Below are 16,913 nucleotides of genomic sequence, written 5' to 3' on the forward strand. Positions count from 1 at the left end.
CCTGGTGGTGCAGTGGTTGAGAGTCTGCCTGCCGATGCAGGGGACACGGGTTCGTGCCCTGGTCCAGGAAGATTCCACATGCCACGGAGCGGCTGGGCCATAAGCCATGGCCGCCGAGCCCGCGCGTCCGGAGCCTGTGCTCCGCAACGGGGGAGGCCACAACAGTGAGAGGCCCGCGTACCGCAAAAAAAAAAAAAAAAAATCTTTACGTAAAATGGCTAAGATGCCATTTATCTCTCACTTTATGTGCCAGGCACAGTGAGGATTACAGGCAGCATCTCATTTAACCCTCATACAATGAGACACAATCACCCTAGGATGCAGGTTCTATAATAGTTTCCATTTTACACAGTGAAGAAACTGAGGCCAAGGAGGTAAAACTACTTGCCCATGGTCACTGGGCTGGTACTCAGGGGAGCCACATCTGGAACCCAGGTCTGTCCTAACACCGGAGGGGAAGCTCCCACCTGCAGCCCAGGTTCCCACCAGTGTCACCTGAGCCATGGCCACAGTACCTGTCTGGGCTGAGGTTCTGGCCAGTGTCAAAGGCTCGTGCCACCAAGATCATGGACTGTCTGTCGCCAGCTTCAGCTGCCTTCAGTAAGTAATCAAATCCTTTGGTTTTATTCTCTTCTGTCTCCTGTTAACACAAACCAAAGACGGGGAGAGAAAAGGAAATGAGGCTTACACGGGAGGGGCTGCCAGAATCTCACTCATCAATCTTTTCCCTGGTTCTTGAATTGTTTTGAGAGCTCCAGGCTGGGGCTGCTGTAGAATTGCACATCGTGAGAAAGAGAATAGGGCTCCTCCTGCTGCAAAGAGCTCCTGGGGGTTCCCATCAGGCAGGAAGAAATGGAAGCTTAGCTCACTCCCGCTCGCTCTCCTCTATCTGCTCTGATTCCTCCAGAGACCACATCATCTCTCGCCTCCAGCAGGGGCTCCCTGCTTCCAATTATTTTTACATTTTTTAGCACCTTTATTGAGATATAATTCACATAACATACAACTCACTCATTTAAAGTGTACAACTCAATAGTTCTTAGTATAATCACATTGTGCAACCAGCACCATAATCAATTTCAGAATATTTTCATCAAGCCAAGAAGGATTCAAAACACCATACCCCCTAACCATTACCTCCCAATTGTTCCATCCCACCCAGCCCTAGGCAACCACTAATCTACATTCTGTTTCTAGAGATTTCCCTATTCTGGACATTTTATATAAATGTAATCATATAACATGTGGTCTATGGACTTCCCTGGCGGTCCAGGGGTTAAGAATCTGCGCTCCCCTTGCAAGGGGCGCGGGTCCGATCCCTGGTCAGGGAGCTAGGGTCTCGCATGCCGCTTGGCTCAGCCAAAAAACAAAACAAAACAAAAAAACATGTTGTTTAGCGTGACTGGCTTTTTCCACTTGGCGTTAATTTTTTTAAAATACATTTATTTATTTTTGGCTGCATTGGGTCTTTGCTGCTGCATGCGGGCTTCCTCTAGTTGCAGCGAGTGGGGGCTACTCTTTGCTGCGGTTCGTGGGCTTCTCATTGCAGTGGCTTCTCTTGTTGCAGAGCACGGGCTGTAGGCACACGGGCTTCAGTAGTTGTGGCTCGGGGGCTCTAGAGCGCAGGCTCAGTGGTTGCCGCGCACGGGCTTAGTTGCTCTGCGGCATGTGGGAATCTTCCCGGACAACGGCTTGAACCCATGTCCCCTGCACTGGCAGGCAGATTCTTAACCACTGTGCCACCAGGGAAGCCCTGGGATAAAGTTTTCAAGGTTCATTCATACAGCTTCTATCAGTGTTTCATTCTCTTTTATGGCCAAATAACATTCCACTTGTATGAATATATCACAATTTGTTTATCTATTCATCAGTCATCAGGTGACGGATATTTGGGTTGTTTCCACTGTTTGGCTATTATGAATAATGCTGCTATGAACATCTGTGTGCATAGTTTTTGTGTGGATGTATGTTTTTATTTTGGGGGGATATATATACCTAGGAGTAGAATTGCTGGGTCACATATAACTCTATGTTTAGCCTTTTGAGGAGCTCTTTCCCACAGTGGCTGCACTACTCTACATTCCCACCTGCTTCCATCCTGCTTCTCCAATATCCATCCAGAGAGATGCTTTAAGCCCAGGTCAGGTCATGTTACTCTATCAAAGCTGCTCTAAGGGGCTTCCCTGGTGGCGCAGTGGTTGAGGGTCCGCCTGCCGATGCAGGGGACGCGGGTTCGTGCCCCGGTCTGGGAGGATCCCACGTGCTGCGGAGCGGCTGGGCCCGTGAGCCATGGCCGCTGGGCCTGCGCGTCCGGAGCCTGTGCTCCGCGGCGGGAGAGGCCACAGCAGTGAGAGGCCCGCGTACCGCAAAAAAAAAAAAAAAAAAAAAAAAAAAAAAAAAAGCTGCTCTAAGACTTCCTATCTCACTCGGAGACAAATCCAAAGCCCTCCTATCAGCCTATGAGGCCCTTCTCAACCTTCAGGATTCAAGAAGTGTGGCTGGGACTACCAGTTGTCCACCATATCCATTCTCCTCTGTCATATTTTTGCTGGCACATGGCTGACTAGCTAAAAACTACATTTCCCAGCCTCTCTTGCAGCTGGAATCAGCATCCTAATAACAAGAGGCCTATCCACTCTTTTTTTTTTTAATTTATTTGTTTTTATTTTTGGCTGTGTTGGGTCTTCGTTGCGGTGCAGGGGCTTCTCATTGTGGTGGCTTCTCTTGTTGCAGAGCATGGGCTCCAGGCACGTGGGCTTCAGTAGTTGTGGTGCACGAGCTTAGCAGTTGTGGCTTGCGGGCTCTAGAGCGCAGGCTCAGTAGTTGTGGCACATGGGCTTAGTTGCTCCATGGCATGTGGGATCTTCCCAGACCAGGGCTCAAACCCGTGTCCCCTGCACTGGCAGGCAGACGCTTAACCCCTGCGCCACCAGGGAAGCCCGTATCCAGTCCCTCCTGATCTCATTCCCTGTCACAATTTCCCCCCAGCACTTAAGAACAATGCTTGGCACAGGCAGTGCTCAATAAAGGTCAGTTATTTTTACTTCTGTTGGAAATATTTTCATTTGTTAATTATTATCTGTATTACAACCTTATCTGCCTGAAAAGTTTGCTGTTGTGAATAAGAACCTAGGACGGTGCCCAGAGTGTAGGAGATACTCAAAAAGCATGTGCTGGATAAACGAATGTCTTAGCAAGACAACAGGAAAAGGTCCTAAGAATGGGGGCTTTGGGGAAAGCGGGAGATGGGCCAGCAGCCTTTCAGGGCATGTGGCCATGGTTTTCTTTGCTGCCAGATTCTGTCCTGGAGGGAAAGGCCTTTGGGACACCTGCAGATGAGAAAACTGAAATAGCTTCTACATCCCTTTACAAAGGTGCTCGGGTGCAGCTGGTGTAAACAGCCTGAGATCACAGGGAGAGTTACCAGGGAGTCTCAGCGAAAGTGGTCTCCCCAGTCCTGGCCCCTAACCACTCATCCCGGACCCTGGAATTCCTTTATTCAGGTCTCAAACCCTTCTGAGTGTCCCCTCTGTGCCAGATGCTGGGAGAACAGGCCAAACGCAGTGGGTACGCTGGAGCCGGCTCTGCAGGCTTGTGAGAACCGATGTGAAAGCAAGCCAGTCATACAACACAGCCATTATTAAAAATTAAATTATATAAACTTACAATTAAATGAAAGGTAACAAATACCCAAAGCTCATCACTTCCTAGTTATTTTACTATGTTTTACTGTTGTCTGTCCTCTTGAAGTTACTTATATCTATTGCAGGGCTTCTCAACCTTGGCACTACTGGCATTTTAGATGACATAATTCTGTGTTGCAGGGACTGTCCTGTGCATTGTAGATGTTTGGCAGCATTCCTGCCCTCTGCCCACTAGATGCCAGTCGCACTCCCAGAGTTGTGACAACCAAAGATGTCTCCAGACACGGCCAAGTGTCCCCTGGAGAAGGGGGAGGCAAAATGGCTGGCCGAGAGCCACCAGTCTGTCGAATCTTCATGATGGAAATGCTATATAATGGTGTGCTGTGGTGCGTTTCTTGCAACTCCGTGCTCAGCGATGTCATCTTAGTGCTTGCACATTGGCCATGGTAGAAGCGGTTATACCACGAGATGGCAAAAAATATTAACAATGCCGACTAATTTGAAAGTGTGCCGTGTCTGTAGCCATTACATTGTGACTAGCACAAGAAACTGGAGAAACATTCTTCAATATTTAAAACTATCGTCTGGGCTTCCCTGGTGGCTCAGTGGTTGGGAGTCCGCCTGCCGATGCAGGGGACACGGGTTCGTGCCCTGGTCCGGGAAGATCCCACATGCCACAGAGAGGCTGGGCCTGTGAGCCACGGCCGCTGAGCCTGAGCGTCCAGAGCCTGTGCTCCACAACGGGAGAGGCCACAACAGCGAGAGGCCCACGTACCGCGCAAAAAAAAAACAAAAAAAAACTATTGTCTGATTCAGCAAAGAAGTTGCTTGTATCAGCAGCAAATAAATGAAGTTCCAACTCTGACAAAGGACTTGCTTATTGCACTTTCATCTTACTCACTAAAGTAAGTGGAAGTATCAACCAGTATCCAATGTCAGAACTGCACGCCTCCATCAGGGGCAACCAAAGCTGGGCTACAGACATGAGTTCCACAAAAATTAGCAAAGGAATTCTGTGAGGATCTATTGACTATATAGAATTCACTATATTTTTATGATTTGTAAACTGTATGCTCCACATTCCTTATATCAGTAAATGTATAATAAACTTACAAGTAGATGTATAATAAACATACATACATATATGTGCAAACATTCCCTCCCCACCTGCAAGAGCCAGTTGTTAAGCATTTATCAGCACATCACGGGCTAAATGAGATATATTCAGTCCACTCCTCAGATATATTCACGCTCCACTCCTCAGGGAGCATGGAGACGAGAGAAAGAGGAACAAATCATCCGCCTGTCAAAATCCCCTCCCCCAACCAAGCCTACCCTTCACCATCTAAAATAGGAAATAAAAATGGCTGTAAGTTACCCCTGACTGCATGCCAACGGATGTATTTGACTGAACCATATGAAACTGCCGATATTCTACCTTCATGACCTACAAAAATGGTTCAACTTAATATGTCTAAGTCTGGTCACTGCAGCAATTTTTGAGATATCATAAGAATGGAACCAACCCAAGTGTCCATCAACAGGGCACAGGTTAAATAAAGTACCTGTACAATGGAATGTTACTCAGCTGTCAGAAAGAATGAGGAAGCTGTCTCTACAGCACTGAGGGAAAAAGTCTGCAGGACACTGCAGAAATAGGGTCTTTCCAAACAGACAGATGTAACTAGTTAAGATGAGGGCAGACTGGAGTAGGGTGGGCCCTAAACTCCATAGGACTGGTGTCTTCGTAAGAAAAGAGGCACAGAGGCACAGAGACACACACACAGAGAAAAGGCCATGTGAAGATGGAAAGAGATTGGAGTGATGTACCTACAGACCAAGGAACACCCAAGATTGCCTCCAGTCACTAGAAGCTAGAAAATCATGGCCTGTCAACACACTGATTTTGGACTTCTGGCCTCTAGAACCGTGAGAATGAATTTCTGTTGTTTTAAGCCCCCCAGTTTGTGGTTATTAGTTATGGCAGCCCTAGGAAATGAATACCCTCTTGGAATTACACGTGAGAAACTAATAATGATGGTTACCTGTTATCAGGAGAATGAGAAGGTAGGAGGGAGATTTTTCACCGTAAACCTTTTCACATTAAAAAAACTTTTAGTCACATGAATGTATTAACTATTTTAAAAGTTAAATAAATCAAGGACTTTTGGGTGCCTTCCCACACCCTCTTCCAGTCTGAGACCCCCAACCTGCTGGGCCATGGCGAGGCTCACAGAGCAGAGCTGGTGCCCTGTGCCCACACCAAGCCCAGCCTCGTCCGGCTGCAAGCCTGGCCCATGTGACAGAGAGCTGGAGACATTTACGCTGGGAGCACGTGCACACCAAGGGCCTCTCAACTTCTCTAAGGAAAGGATCACACTCCCTAGGCCATGTCACATCCTGTCCACTGTGCCCACGGACCAGGGGAGTGATGAGGGGTCAGACACCCTCACGGATTCCCATCACACCCATCCTGCCCGGGCCCCTCTCCAGCCTCATCTCCTGCACCTGTCCTCATGCTCCACACTCCAACCGCACTGATTGCCTCCTGTCCTCTCACCCCAACCCTGTCTCCCCAGGGCTTGGGCTCGCGCTGTCCCCTCTGCCCACACTCCCCCTCCCACACTCTGCCTGGCTGACTCCACTGGGCCCGCAGGTCTACCTTAGGGATCGCTTTATTCATTCATTCCACAAACGAATGCTGATTATCTAGTGTGTGCCAGGTCTGTTCTAGCCACTAGGGACAGAGCTGGAACTGCCAATCAAGAAACCCCAGCTACGGCCCTTCCTCATTTATTTGCAGTAGCATCTTCTGCTTCTCCCACCGCACCACGTCGCAATTGCCTGGGAATGTGACTGTCACCTTCCACTCAGTCCCCAAGGCCGGAGACCAATTCTATCAGCGTCAACTAACTTGGAAGTGCCTGGTCCCAAACTGATGCTCGGGAAATTTCTGAGGCCTAAACCCAGGGAGGAAAGGGTGATGGGTTGACTGAGCGCCCGCCCCCCTCACCTTCAGAGAGACGTCCGCGAGGATGTGGTGGGGCAGCTGCGAGTACATGAGTCCCAGGCCCACGATGGCCTCCAGCTCGCCGAGGTCGGCTGCGTGCTCCAGGTGGAAGATCGCCGACTCCCGGTCCCACTCCTCGTCCTTCTCGCAGAAGCGCCCGCCCTCATGGTAGCGCACCATGGCCAGATGGACCTGCCACACAGAAGGCAGGTGGGCCTGGCTGCCTGGGGGCCGCAGCCACAGCCGAGGGCCTCCCAGCCAGCCTGGGGGAGGAAGCGATTCTTGGGGGAGGCGCTGGGTTAATGCAGAGAGGCATCACCATACCTTCCCCAAAATGGACTTCCCGATTCTCTTCTCAAGGTCCAGAGCGTTGAGCCTCTGCACTTCCAGGGCCACGGCTGAAGGCCTCGGCAGGTGGAGACGGGAGGTGTTGAAAAGACTCCACTTCTCCACACAGACCTGAAGGGAGGAGCAGGCATTTACAGGCCAGAGAAGCGAGGGGCTGGGGATGGACGCACCCTCCCAGCTGTGAAAGTCGGCCTGGCAAGTTAAGGGGTGCGGACCTGTGCGGTGTCAAGCTTTCTTGGACAAACCCGGCTCCATTTCCAGTCACTTGAATTATGCCAGCTTGTGGGCACTGAGGGAATATTGTAGCAACAGGACACAAAGGCTAGCACACTGCGCTGCAGCAGTTCAGAGAAGTGTCTCCTCACTTATCCATCTGACTTAGGTCAGAGAGTTTCGACCCTGAGCTGCTCCTCTACCAGCTCCCCACACAAGGCACCAGAAGAGCCTGACTTCAGACCTGGCAGCAGATCCACTGTGCTTTCCCTGTGCATCCACAGGGTGCTTCAGGAGATGGGTTAGAAAACACATCACGTCTCCCAGCTAAAGACACCCCTGTCCAAAGTTCTCGCAGGACAGAGCCAGGCTGCTGTGTGTGTATGTCTGTGTGTACGCACACTAAACATCCTACCATGCACAGGGCATCCTCCACAAAAAAGAATGACCCAGCCCAGAATGTCAGCGGTGCTGGGATCGAACGACCCTGTCTCTGCACCACGCTGTGGCCTTGACCCGATTGAGAAATACCTTGTGGTAAGGAAATACTGCGTGATAAATAATCTGTGTTCTGGAAGCAGCAAGAGTCAAGCCTGCCCCGGGGATCAGGGAAGGCTCCTGGAGAAGGTGCCACTGGGGTCCAGCCTGGGAGAGCAGACAGGCCTGAGGAGATATGACCACAGGGGAGGAAGGACCTTGCAGGTAGGAGAGAGACCCGCCTTAGCAAAGGCTGGAGGGTGAGAGGTTCAAAATGTGGTTCCGAGTCAGCTAGAGAAGAGGGTTCCGGAGACTGGTCTTTCCCACACCGGCCTGATGATAATCACCTGAGATGCTTCTTCCAGCTACTAGCCGGGTAAGCTGGGAAGAGTCGCTTAAGACTCCCTTTTTCTCATACATCAAAAGAGGATGAATAACATTAGCCTGTCTCAGTGGGTGGCTGCAAGAATTAAATTTTGGGGGGCTGCACCACGCAGCTTGTGCGAACTTCCCCAACCAGGGATTGAACCCGGGCCATGGCAATGAAAGCCCGGAATTCTAACCACTAAGCCACCAGGGAACTCCTTAGACGTCAATTAATGTATACTGGAAGGCGCTGTGAGATGTAGCCTCCAGGACAGGCCATCCTGTCTTCTCTAATTCTCCCTGCTGATCCCGCAGTGTCACACCCAGGAGCTCAAAAAGTATTTGCCCAGGGGATTGGCTCCTTTGCAAAATCGTCCTTTAGGAGACATGTGAAGCACCTGGGCAGGCAGAAGTGACATGACGTGAGGGGGAAGAAACAGAAACAGAGTCTGAAAAGGGCAAGCACGCAGCCACGACGAGGATTCCTGGGGGCACATTACCCGTCCAGAGCTGCCCACGCTGTCTTCGTCCGACTCATACCTCCGGTTACCGTTTGAGTGGCCCTGATGGAGACATAGATTAGAGTGATCCAAAGAGCAGACTTCCTCCCAAGAACCTCCTCCTGGGGAACTGGTCCAGCACTCCCAGGGGATCCTCCTCAGGGAACTGGCTCGGCCCCTCAGGAAGCCAGCACCTTCGTCTGCCAAGCAGAGAGGATGCTGGGTAACAGGCAGGACTGCTGTGCTGGGGCAGCCGCAGCCTCCCTCTCGCTCTCACCATGTGCATGGATGGAACCGACTCAAAGGCACAGGATCCCAGCAGACAGGCACCAAGAGAACTGGGCCAAGTGCTTCGCTCAGCCAAAGCTCCCATCGCCTGTTTACATATATTCGCAGTAACAAAGCCGAGACCAGAGGCTCCCGGCAAGACTGCCTGTAATGCTCGTGCTCCATTTTGGCACTTGGCAAAACCTCTAGATGGCTGATACTGACTAAGACCACCCTCACCAGGATGCTGCTGAAAAGATACCATGAGGCATCTTTCATCCTCTGGAGCCTTCCCGAGGGACTGCTGGAATCCCGTGCCTTTGAGCTGGGCCCTCCCACCTACCAGCACCATTCTGGCCCACTACCCAGCATCCTCTCTGCTTAGCAACCAGAGGTCCAGCTTCACTGTAAGATGTGTCCGCCATATTCAACCTTGTGTCTAATCCCCCATGCTTTTCCCCTTACTAAACTTATTAGTCCACATTACCCTGTTTTACCTTCTGCCTTGCATTTATCTTTATCTGAAATGATTTACTTATTAATTTACTTTATGCTCTTGGCGCCCATTCACATTCCCCCCTCCGCCCCAGCTCTCTATCCTCCTGGACAACTAGGCAACAGGGGACTCTGTTCTCATTTCCTTGGGGTTCCTTACATGTTCTCGGGGCTCTGGGTCATCGAGCTCACCCCGCTTCTCACTGGGGTATCCGCTGTCTCCACTGTTCTCAGAGTCCTGTGGAGAAAAGATGGCCCTAGGGTCTCAGTGGTCCTCTGAGTACCTGGTGGTGGTGATATCTGGAATCCCAGCCATTTGCTTTCTCTCCTTTGTCCCATCACCCCCACAACATTCTCTTCCTCCTACCCTTGCTGGTTGGGTGACAAGGGAGCAGTAAAAAAATAGTGGCGAAGAATGTGGGCTCTGGAGCCAGACTGCCTAGGCTCAAATCCAAGCTTTGTAACTCACCAGCTATGACTCTGGATAGCTGCTCAGCCTCTCTGAGCTTCGTTTCCCTAGCTATGGGGATTCATTATAGCTACCTACATCAAGCGGCTGTGAGGATGAAATGAGATGTCACACTCAGAGTGTGGATCGTAGTAAGTGCCATTGTTAAGAGTGACTCACCCATTTCACAGGCAGAAAAACAAAGCCTGGTTTAAAGGATATGACCCTTGGGAAAAAATGCAGCATTGGAGACGCAGACCTACTAGAGAATGGACTTGAGGACATGGGGAGGGGGAAGGGTACACTGGGACAAAGTGAGAGAGTGGCATAGATATATATACACTACCAAATGAAAAACCGATAGCTAGTGGGAAGCAGCCGCATAGCACAGGGAGATCAGCTTGGTGCTTTGTGACCACCTAGAGGAGTGGGATAGAGAGGGTGGGAGGGAGGGAGACGCAAGAGAGAAGAGATATGGGGATATATGTATATGTAAATGCATAGCTGATTCACTTTGTTATAAAGCAGAAACTAACACACCATTGTAAAACAATTATACTCTAATAAAGATGTTTTAAAAAAAAGGCAGCACTGGGAACAATTATTTATTACAACTAAGCCCTCTGCCAAAACCGCACATATCACCTGGGCATATTTTTTATTCTTCTAGATCTGAGTTCTGTTGTGAAAAGGAACCTGGTATAATTTAGAATCTCTAAAACTTCAGTCATTCATCTACCAACGTTGAGTTCTGGCCATATCCGCAAGTCACCTGCATCACTGTTCAGCTAAAACTTCTATTTTTTTCCTCCTTCATTCCACTGAGAAACATTTCAAACACACAAATAAGAACAGAGAATCCTAAAATGAACTCCTGTGCACCTGTTGCCAAATTTTGTCAACTGTTAACACTAGGCCTTAGTTACTTTAGATCATTTATTTCTAAAAGGAATTAAAACATTGCTGTTAAAATTTAGACCTCTTATGAGTCCCCTCCGCATCCCACTCTCTTCCTCCTCCAGATAAAACTCTTCTCATGAATTCATACTTCTCTTTTATTATTTTTCTTTAAATAAACCATTTTATTTTACTTAAGTCAATATATTTTTAAAAGAAGCTTGGTATCACTACCATAAATGTAAAACCTGGATCAGTCTCCTAGACAGATGGGCGCCATGGACCATACACAATGGAATCCTTGGCCTCTGGTCTGGCCAGGATCCACTCCACCCGAAGGAGCTGCGTTATTCTAAAAAGGCCCCTGCCCTGGTTTCTAGAAGCACCACAGGCTTCCTACCGCCCTCCCCCAGGTCTTTGTTCTGTGTGAGCCAAATAGCTGTTCTTTTTTTTTTAACTATTTCAATTTTTTAAATTGAGGTATAATTTACAGACAACCAAACTGAAGTGTGCAGTGTGAACGGCTCTTTTTGAAACTGGATCACAGGCTATACCTAAAAGCTCCAGGCAGCCCCCTCCTCGCACCCACTCTCTGCATGACCTTGGGCCCCATGTCCCACCCCTGGGAACCACTCCCAAGCCGGGCCACAGAGAGCCTCACTGAAACCCCAGCTCTGCACTCCCCAGGTCAGACCCTGGGCAAGGCAGCTAACCTCCCCAAACCTCAGTGTCCTCCTCATCTGAGAAATGGTGGAGAATAAAAGCAAAGGGCAGCAGTATACAGGGTGGGTTCGAGGCCAGATGTCCTGGGTTTGAACGCTGGCTCCATCACTGAGTGACCATGAGCAAGTGGCTTACCTTTCTGTGCCTCAGTTTCCCCGTCTCTGAATCAGAGATAATGAGGGCACTGTCTAAGCAGCTGCTAATGCTGGGGATAAGCAGGTGGCTGAGGGGACAGGTGGGAGGGAGACTTTTCACCTTGTAATTTTCTGAATCTTTTCCTTTTCAACCTACTCTGAAATTCTAAAATTCATCCTAGCTCTAGAGTAAAACATAAAACCTATTCTAAAAGGAATAAAAACTATGATCTACTTATCTCATAAGTTGTTGTGAGGATTAGGTGAGAATTATCTACCAAGCTCTTAAAACACTGTCTGCCCACAGTGATGATTCCATATGTGTTAGCTATTCCTATTTTTTGTTCCCACTCAAGAATTCTGAAAAGCCGTCAGGAGCAAAGTTGAACCTTTGGAGCTGAGAGTGCAGCTTAAGATGCTGTGGCCTGTGCAAGTGTGACGTGTCTGTGAAGTCTGTTTTAAACATTCTAATGAATTTTTAATTTGACACCATAATATATGTTTGTCTGAATGCAAATACGTCATCTACAGCTTCTTACTGCTAGTCACACAGGGGCTGCAGGAAACCTGTTCTGCTCATCCAAGCTGTGAGCATCACAGCTACCTGTGTTGTAAGTTACACATCAGAGACCCAACGTAGCCCCCTGTCCCCCAAGATAGCTTGGCCACACAACGTGCGGCCAAACCAAACCCAGGGCCAAGCCCAGCATGTACCAGAAGGTTGCATTATTGATTTGGATTCTCTCTGCTTTAACCACCTCCAGGAACTGGAATAGACCCAGCTCTTCCCAGACAAAATGCTGGCCTGGGCAGGAGGCTGGGATTCCCCCTGTGCACCTGTATCCTGCTGCCAGTGCCTGGAGCAGACCTGGGTTACCCACCTCTGAATCTGAGGTCTCATCCTCAGTTCCCGGGGGAGGGAGCCCACTCCTCCCCGCCCTGGTCCTCCACCCCCTCTACTCACCCGGTGGTTGTCCAGCGGGTCGTGGTCTCGGGATGCCACGTTATCGAGGTCGCTGAACACAGGCCAATCTGAGCAGGGAGAAAATGGAGTAAGGCACCAGCTCCATCGCTGGAACAGTTCACAAGACCCGTCTACAGCCTACAGCTGCCACCAAGCCTTTCTTATTTTAAATTTATAAAGGACAAAAATGGGTGAAGAATGTATTGTCAGCACCTAGGGGGACACAATTCTTCCTCGAGAACTTACCCAGAGTCTCTACTCGCCAGCTGTGGGGTCCTGAGCAAGCAGCTCAACAGGTGTGCCTCCTTGGGGTTGTCATAATGCAAATACAATTGTGTCATGTATTGATAAGCACCATGTTCTTGACCTATGGTCAAACCTCAGTGAGGTGCAGTTGTGAAGGAAGGAAAGCCATTTGTATATTTGGGGCCCAATGAGTAGCTACAAATAGGAGAAGCCTTAGATAGCTTAAAAACCAACCATCCCAGTCTTTATCTCCTGTCTTAAGCTGCCACTAGCCAAATCTGGCTTGTCTCCTATTCTCATATGGTTTTTAAGAATGCTTTTTACATTTTTAAATGGTTGGCAAAAGTCAAAAGGAGAATAATATTTTGTGATATGTGAAAATTTTATGAAAATTAAAATTCAGTGTCCATAGAGTTTTACTGGAACACAGCCGCATCTATTTAAGTATTGTCAACGGCTGTGTTTATGCTGCAAATGCAGAGACCACACGGCCTACAAAGTCTAAAATATTTATTACTCTCTGGCCTTTTAAGAAAAGGTTTGTCAGCTCTTGCTTCAGACTATTCCCCAGGCCTTTCAGTGGTGATTTACGGGCTTCTTTAATATCTGACATTAAAATCCTCCTCTCCTGCTTCCCTGGGGCCTCCTCCAGCTGAATAAATGGCCCCATCATCCTGCCAGTTCTTCAGGTCAAAACCGTGGAGTCAGCCTTGCCTCCCCTCTTTCCTGCGGACCCCACATCCGTATCATGAGCAAGCTCTGTCACTTCAACGTCGGAAATAATGATGCCCATTTTTCTCCTTTGACCTGTTCATATGATGTTAATTGGTTTCCGAACACTGAACAACTTTCAGATTCCTGCAAAAACCCTATTTGGCCGTGACAGACTATTCTTTTAAGGTACTAGACTTTTTTTTTTTTTTTTGCGGTACGCGGGCCTCTCACTGTTGTGGCCTCTCCCGTTGCGGAGCACAGGCTCCGGACACGCAGGCTCAGCGGCCATGGCTCACGGGCCCAGCCGCTCCGCGGCATGTGGGATCTTCCCGGACCGGGGCACGAACCCGTATCCCCTGCATCGGCAGGCGGACTCTCAACCACTGCGCCACCAGGGAAGCCCGGTACTAGTCTTTCCCGCCCACCCCCCCCCCCATCAGGGATTGAACCCACGCCCCCTACAGTGGAAGTAAGGAGTCCTAACCACTGGATCGCCAGGGAATTCCCGAAGATACTAGTCTGTTGTTTGTTTGTTTGGTTTTTTTTTGTGGTACGCGGGACTCTCACTGTTGTGGCCTCTCCTGCTGCGGAGCACAGGCTCCAGACGCGCAGGCTCAGCGGCCATGGCTCACGGGCCCAGCCACTCCGCGGCATGTGGGATCCTCCCGGACCGGGGCACGAACCCGTGTCCCCTGCATCGGCAGGCAGACTCTCAACCACTGCGCCACCAGGGAAGCCCTAAGATACTAGTTTTTATTTGTTAATACTTTATTTAGAATTTTTGCCTTGTATATTTATTTATTCATTCATTTTTAAATTTTTTAATTTATTTTTGGCTGCATTGGGTCCTCGTTGCTGTGCGCGGGCTCGCGGGTTCTAGAGCGCAGGCTCGGTAGCTGTGGCGCACGGGCTTGGCTGCTCCACAGCATGTGGGATCTTCCCAGGCCAGCACTCGAGCCCGTGTCCCCTGCATTGGCAGGCGGATTCCCAACCACTACATCACCAGGGAAGCCCTGCCTTGTATATTTATACCTGAGGTTGGAATATAGATTTTTTGGTGTTTTGTCAAATTTTGGTATAAAAGTTTTCGCTAATTTCATAAAACACTCTGAAAAATGTTACCTTGTTTTCTACAACAAAGACTGTTTTTACAGCATTTGGGTGACTGCATCTTGAAAGTTTATTAAAAAGAACTCACCCGTAAAACCATCTGGGCCATCAATCTTTTTGGTTGGCATGTCTGATTTTCTAACGTAAGTGAAAGCCAGTTTAGCCCTGTTTCACCTGTGCTTGTCCCCTCCCATCACAATGCCCAGGGGCCAAACCATCACTCACGAAGGTGGTCCAGTTTCTGGCTGTGCGGCGTGGCAGAAGATGGCGAGGAAGGGAGAGAGTCAAAGGTTATGTCACTCATGTTCTCATCTCCAGAGTTCTCTGAGAGGCGAAGGAGCAGGAGGGGCCGGCTCGCCGAGAGGGTCCTCACCCGGGGGCTCCCGCACTTTTCCTCTGTCCCCCTCAAGATGGTCTGGGCTGATTGCTGGAGAATTAACAGGGACATGCACGTCACACAGGCACCCTCTGGGAAAGAGGGGCTCTTCCTGTTCCCTATTGTTCCCTCAAAACCTGAGGCCCTTTCAGCCACAGCACCCACCTGTGCCTATTAAGGGACTGGCAGAAAACCTAAAACGAATCAGTGGGGGCTTAACCCAAAGGCCTCTAAGAAGGGGCATCCGGAACAGGAGCTCAGAGGGCCAGCATTCCCAGAAGCGCTGCCCACGTTTTACAGCCCTGAGCTGGGGGATGCATTCCAGAATCCCAAGCTGCTCTCTCCCAATATTGTCTTATATCTGGTCCATGCAGTGGGGGTGGGGATGGGGGCATATCCTGGACATGGCGAGGTACTCAGTGAGCCAGGTCCAAGTCTAGTCCAGCCATTTGTCAACACATCACACAAACCACATTCCACACACCCCACTCGCTATCTGTACATACCTGGTCCCCTCACTCTGGGCAAAAATGGGCCCAAATCAAGCACACCCCAGTTCCTCTATTAGTGGGGATATTCAGGAGGGCTGTGGGGATATTCAGGAGGGCTGTGTGCATTGGCTCAAGAGGGACGAGGGACACAGACAAGACTAAGAGTCTTCCGGCCCCAGTACTCTTCAATTAGGCATTGCAGGGCCTGAGCCACCAGCACACAGGAAACACAGTTTGCGGGTCCTGGCAGCAGAAGGGCCCTGCCAGTCCGAGCAGGTTCACGCTGGGTACCCACCAGTAGCTTGGTGTTCTGAGTCACCGCATCCCTCTCTCTTGGGGAGAGGTCGAAAGGAGCGAGGCCCATGCTCTTGCAAATCCGGTTGCAGGCATGAGAGTGGAAGAAGAGAGCCATCCCGCGGACACCTGCGGACACAACAGAGTAGGGGGTCTGGAGCACTGCTCTGCTTTGGGATGGGGGCAGGACGGTACTGAACACCGTAAATGTGGCAGGGGCAGGTGTAAAGCATGCTAAACTGGCAGGAGCCAGAGGCCCCAGGCTCCCATCTCCACAATCCTGGGGCGCCCCATATATCACCTCGGCCTGCTTTCTTGGGTGAACAAAGAGCCCGGAGATTTTGTGGGGAGTGTGGTCTCCGTGGACACGCTGGCTTTCCCTGCCTACCTAGGTTGCCATCACCAAAGTCAGTGCCCCTCTCGGTGTGGATCTGTGGGTCGGTGTAGAGGTCACCCACGCCCTGGACATCCACCACAATCAGCTGGTGGCCGGAACGCTCAAAAGTGAAGTGGCTGAAGGCCTGTGGGGTGACATGAAAGAAAAGGTGACCACAAGGGACCAGGCTGTGGGCTGCACAAACGCTGGCAGGCAGTGCTCTGAGAGGTTTCAACACCCCCACCTCTGCCCATGTTGGGGGCCTTTATCTGCAGGGAGGAGCTGTACAGAGGCAAAGACAAAGGAAGGAGCCCTGCCTAATTCGGAGGGACCCGAGGTCTGCTGAGATGGGGCACGGGCCTCTGCAGGGGCCTCACCTGCGGTGTCAGGCGCATGTTGTCATCGCGGACGAAGCCTGAGTTGGAGTTGTACTTGATGTACTTGCCCTCGATGTAGTGCTCTAGGTGGAAGAGAGGCCGGCCCAGCCTTTCCTTCAGCTCTATGATGCACATCTGCATGATGTCCACCTGGCAGGAAGGTGGGAGGGGGGGTCAGAGGGAGGGTCCAGGCGGAACCCTCCTCTGATAAGAGGCTGGAGCAGAAAGGCTGAAACTGCTGATTGTCCCCAGAATCCACTCCCCTTTTCCTTTGAGAATGAAAACCCCTGCTACGGCCTGAATGTATCCCCCCAAATTTCATAGGTTGAAATCTCAACCCTCAAAGGAGATGGTATTAGGAGGTGGGGTCTTTGGAAGGTGATACGGTCATGAGGGAGAAGCCCTCATGAATGGGATTAGTGCCCTTAGAAAAGAGACCCCAT

At 50.2% G+C, this 16,913-nt stretch overlaps 1 protein-coding gene across 1 annotated transcript in view; it reads right to left on the reverse strand.

Annotated features, from left to right (window-relative positions):
• EEF2K (eukaryotic elongation factor 2 kinase) overlaps positions 1 to 16,913 on the reverse strand; it is a 61,714-nt gene that overhangs the window by 9,369 nt on the left and 35,432 nt on the right. Inside the window, exons 7-16 of the mRNA XM_081257647.1 lie at positions 16,471 to 16,620; positions 16,106 to 16,238; positions 15,719 to 15,846; positions 14,782 to 14,983; positions 12,487 to 12,554; positions 9,481 to 9,558; positions 8,559 to 8,621; positions 6,979 to 7,113; positions 6,658 to 6,846; positions 516 to 640 (exon numbers count right to left, since the gene is read on the reverse strand). Coding sequence (XP_081113773.1) covers positions 516 to 640; positions 6,658 to 6,846; positions 6,979 to 7,113; positions 8,559 to 8,621; positions 9,481 to 9,558; positions 12,487 to 12,554; positions 14,782 to 14,983; positions 15,719 to 15,846; positions 16,106 to 16,238; positions 16,471 to 16,620 — 1,271 coding nt within the window. The remainder of the gene's footprint in view (positions 1 to 515; positions 641 to 6,657; positions 6,847 to 6,978; positions 7,114 to 8,558; positions 8,622 to 9,480; positions 9,559 to 12,486; positions 12,555 to 14,781; positions 14,984 to 15,718; positions 15,847 to 16,105; positions 16,239 to 16,470; positions 16,621 to 16,913) is intronic.

Source organism: Mesoplodon bidens (genome assembly GCF_964165515.1).
Source record: "Mesoplodon bidens genome assembly, chromosome: 15".
Lineage (NCBI taxonomy): Eukaryota > Metazoa > Chordata > Mammalia > Artiodactyla > Ziphiidae > Mesoplodon > Mesoplodon bidens.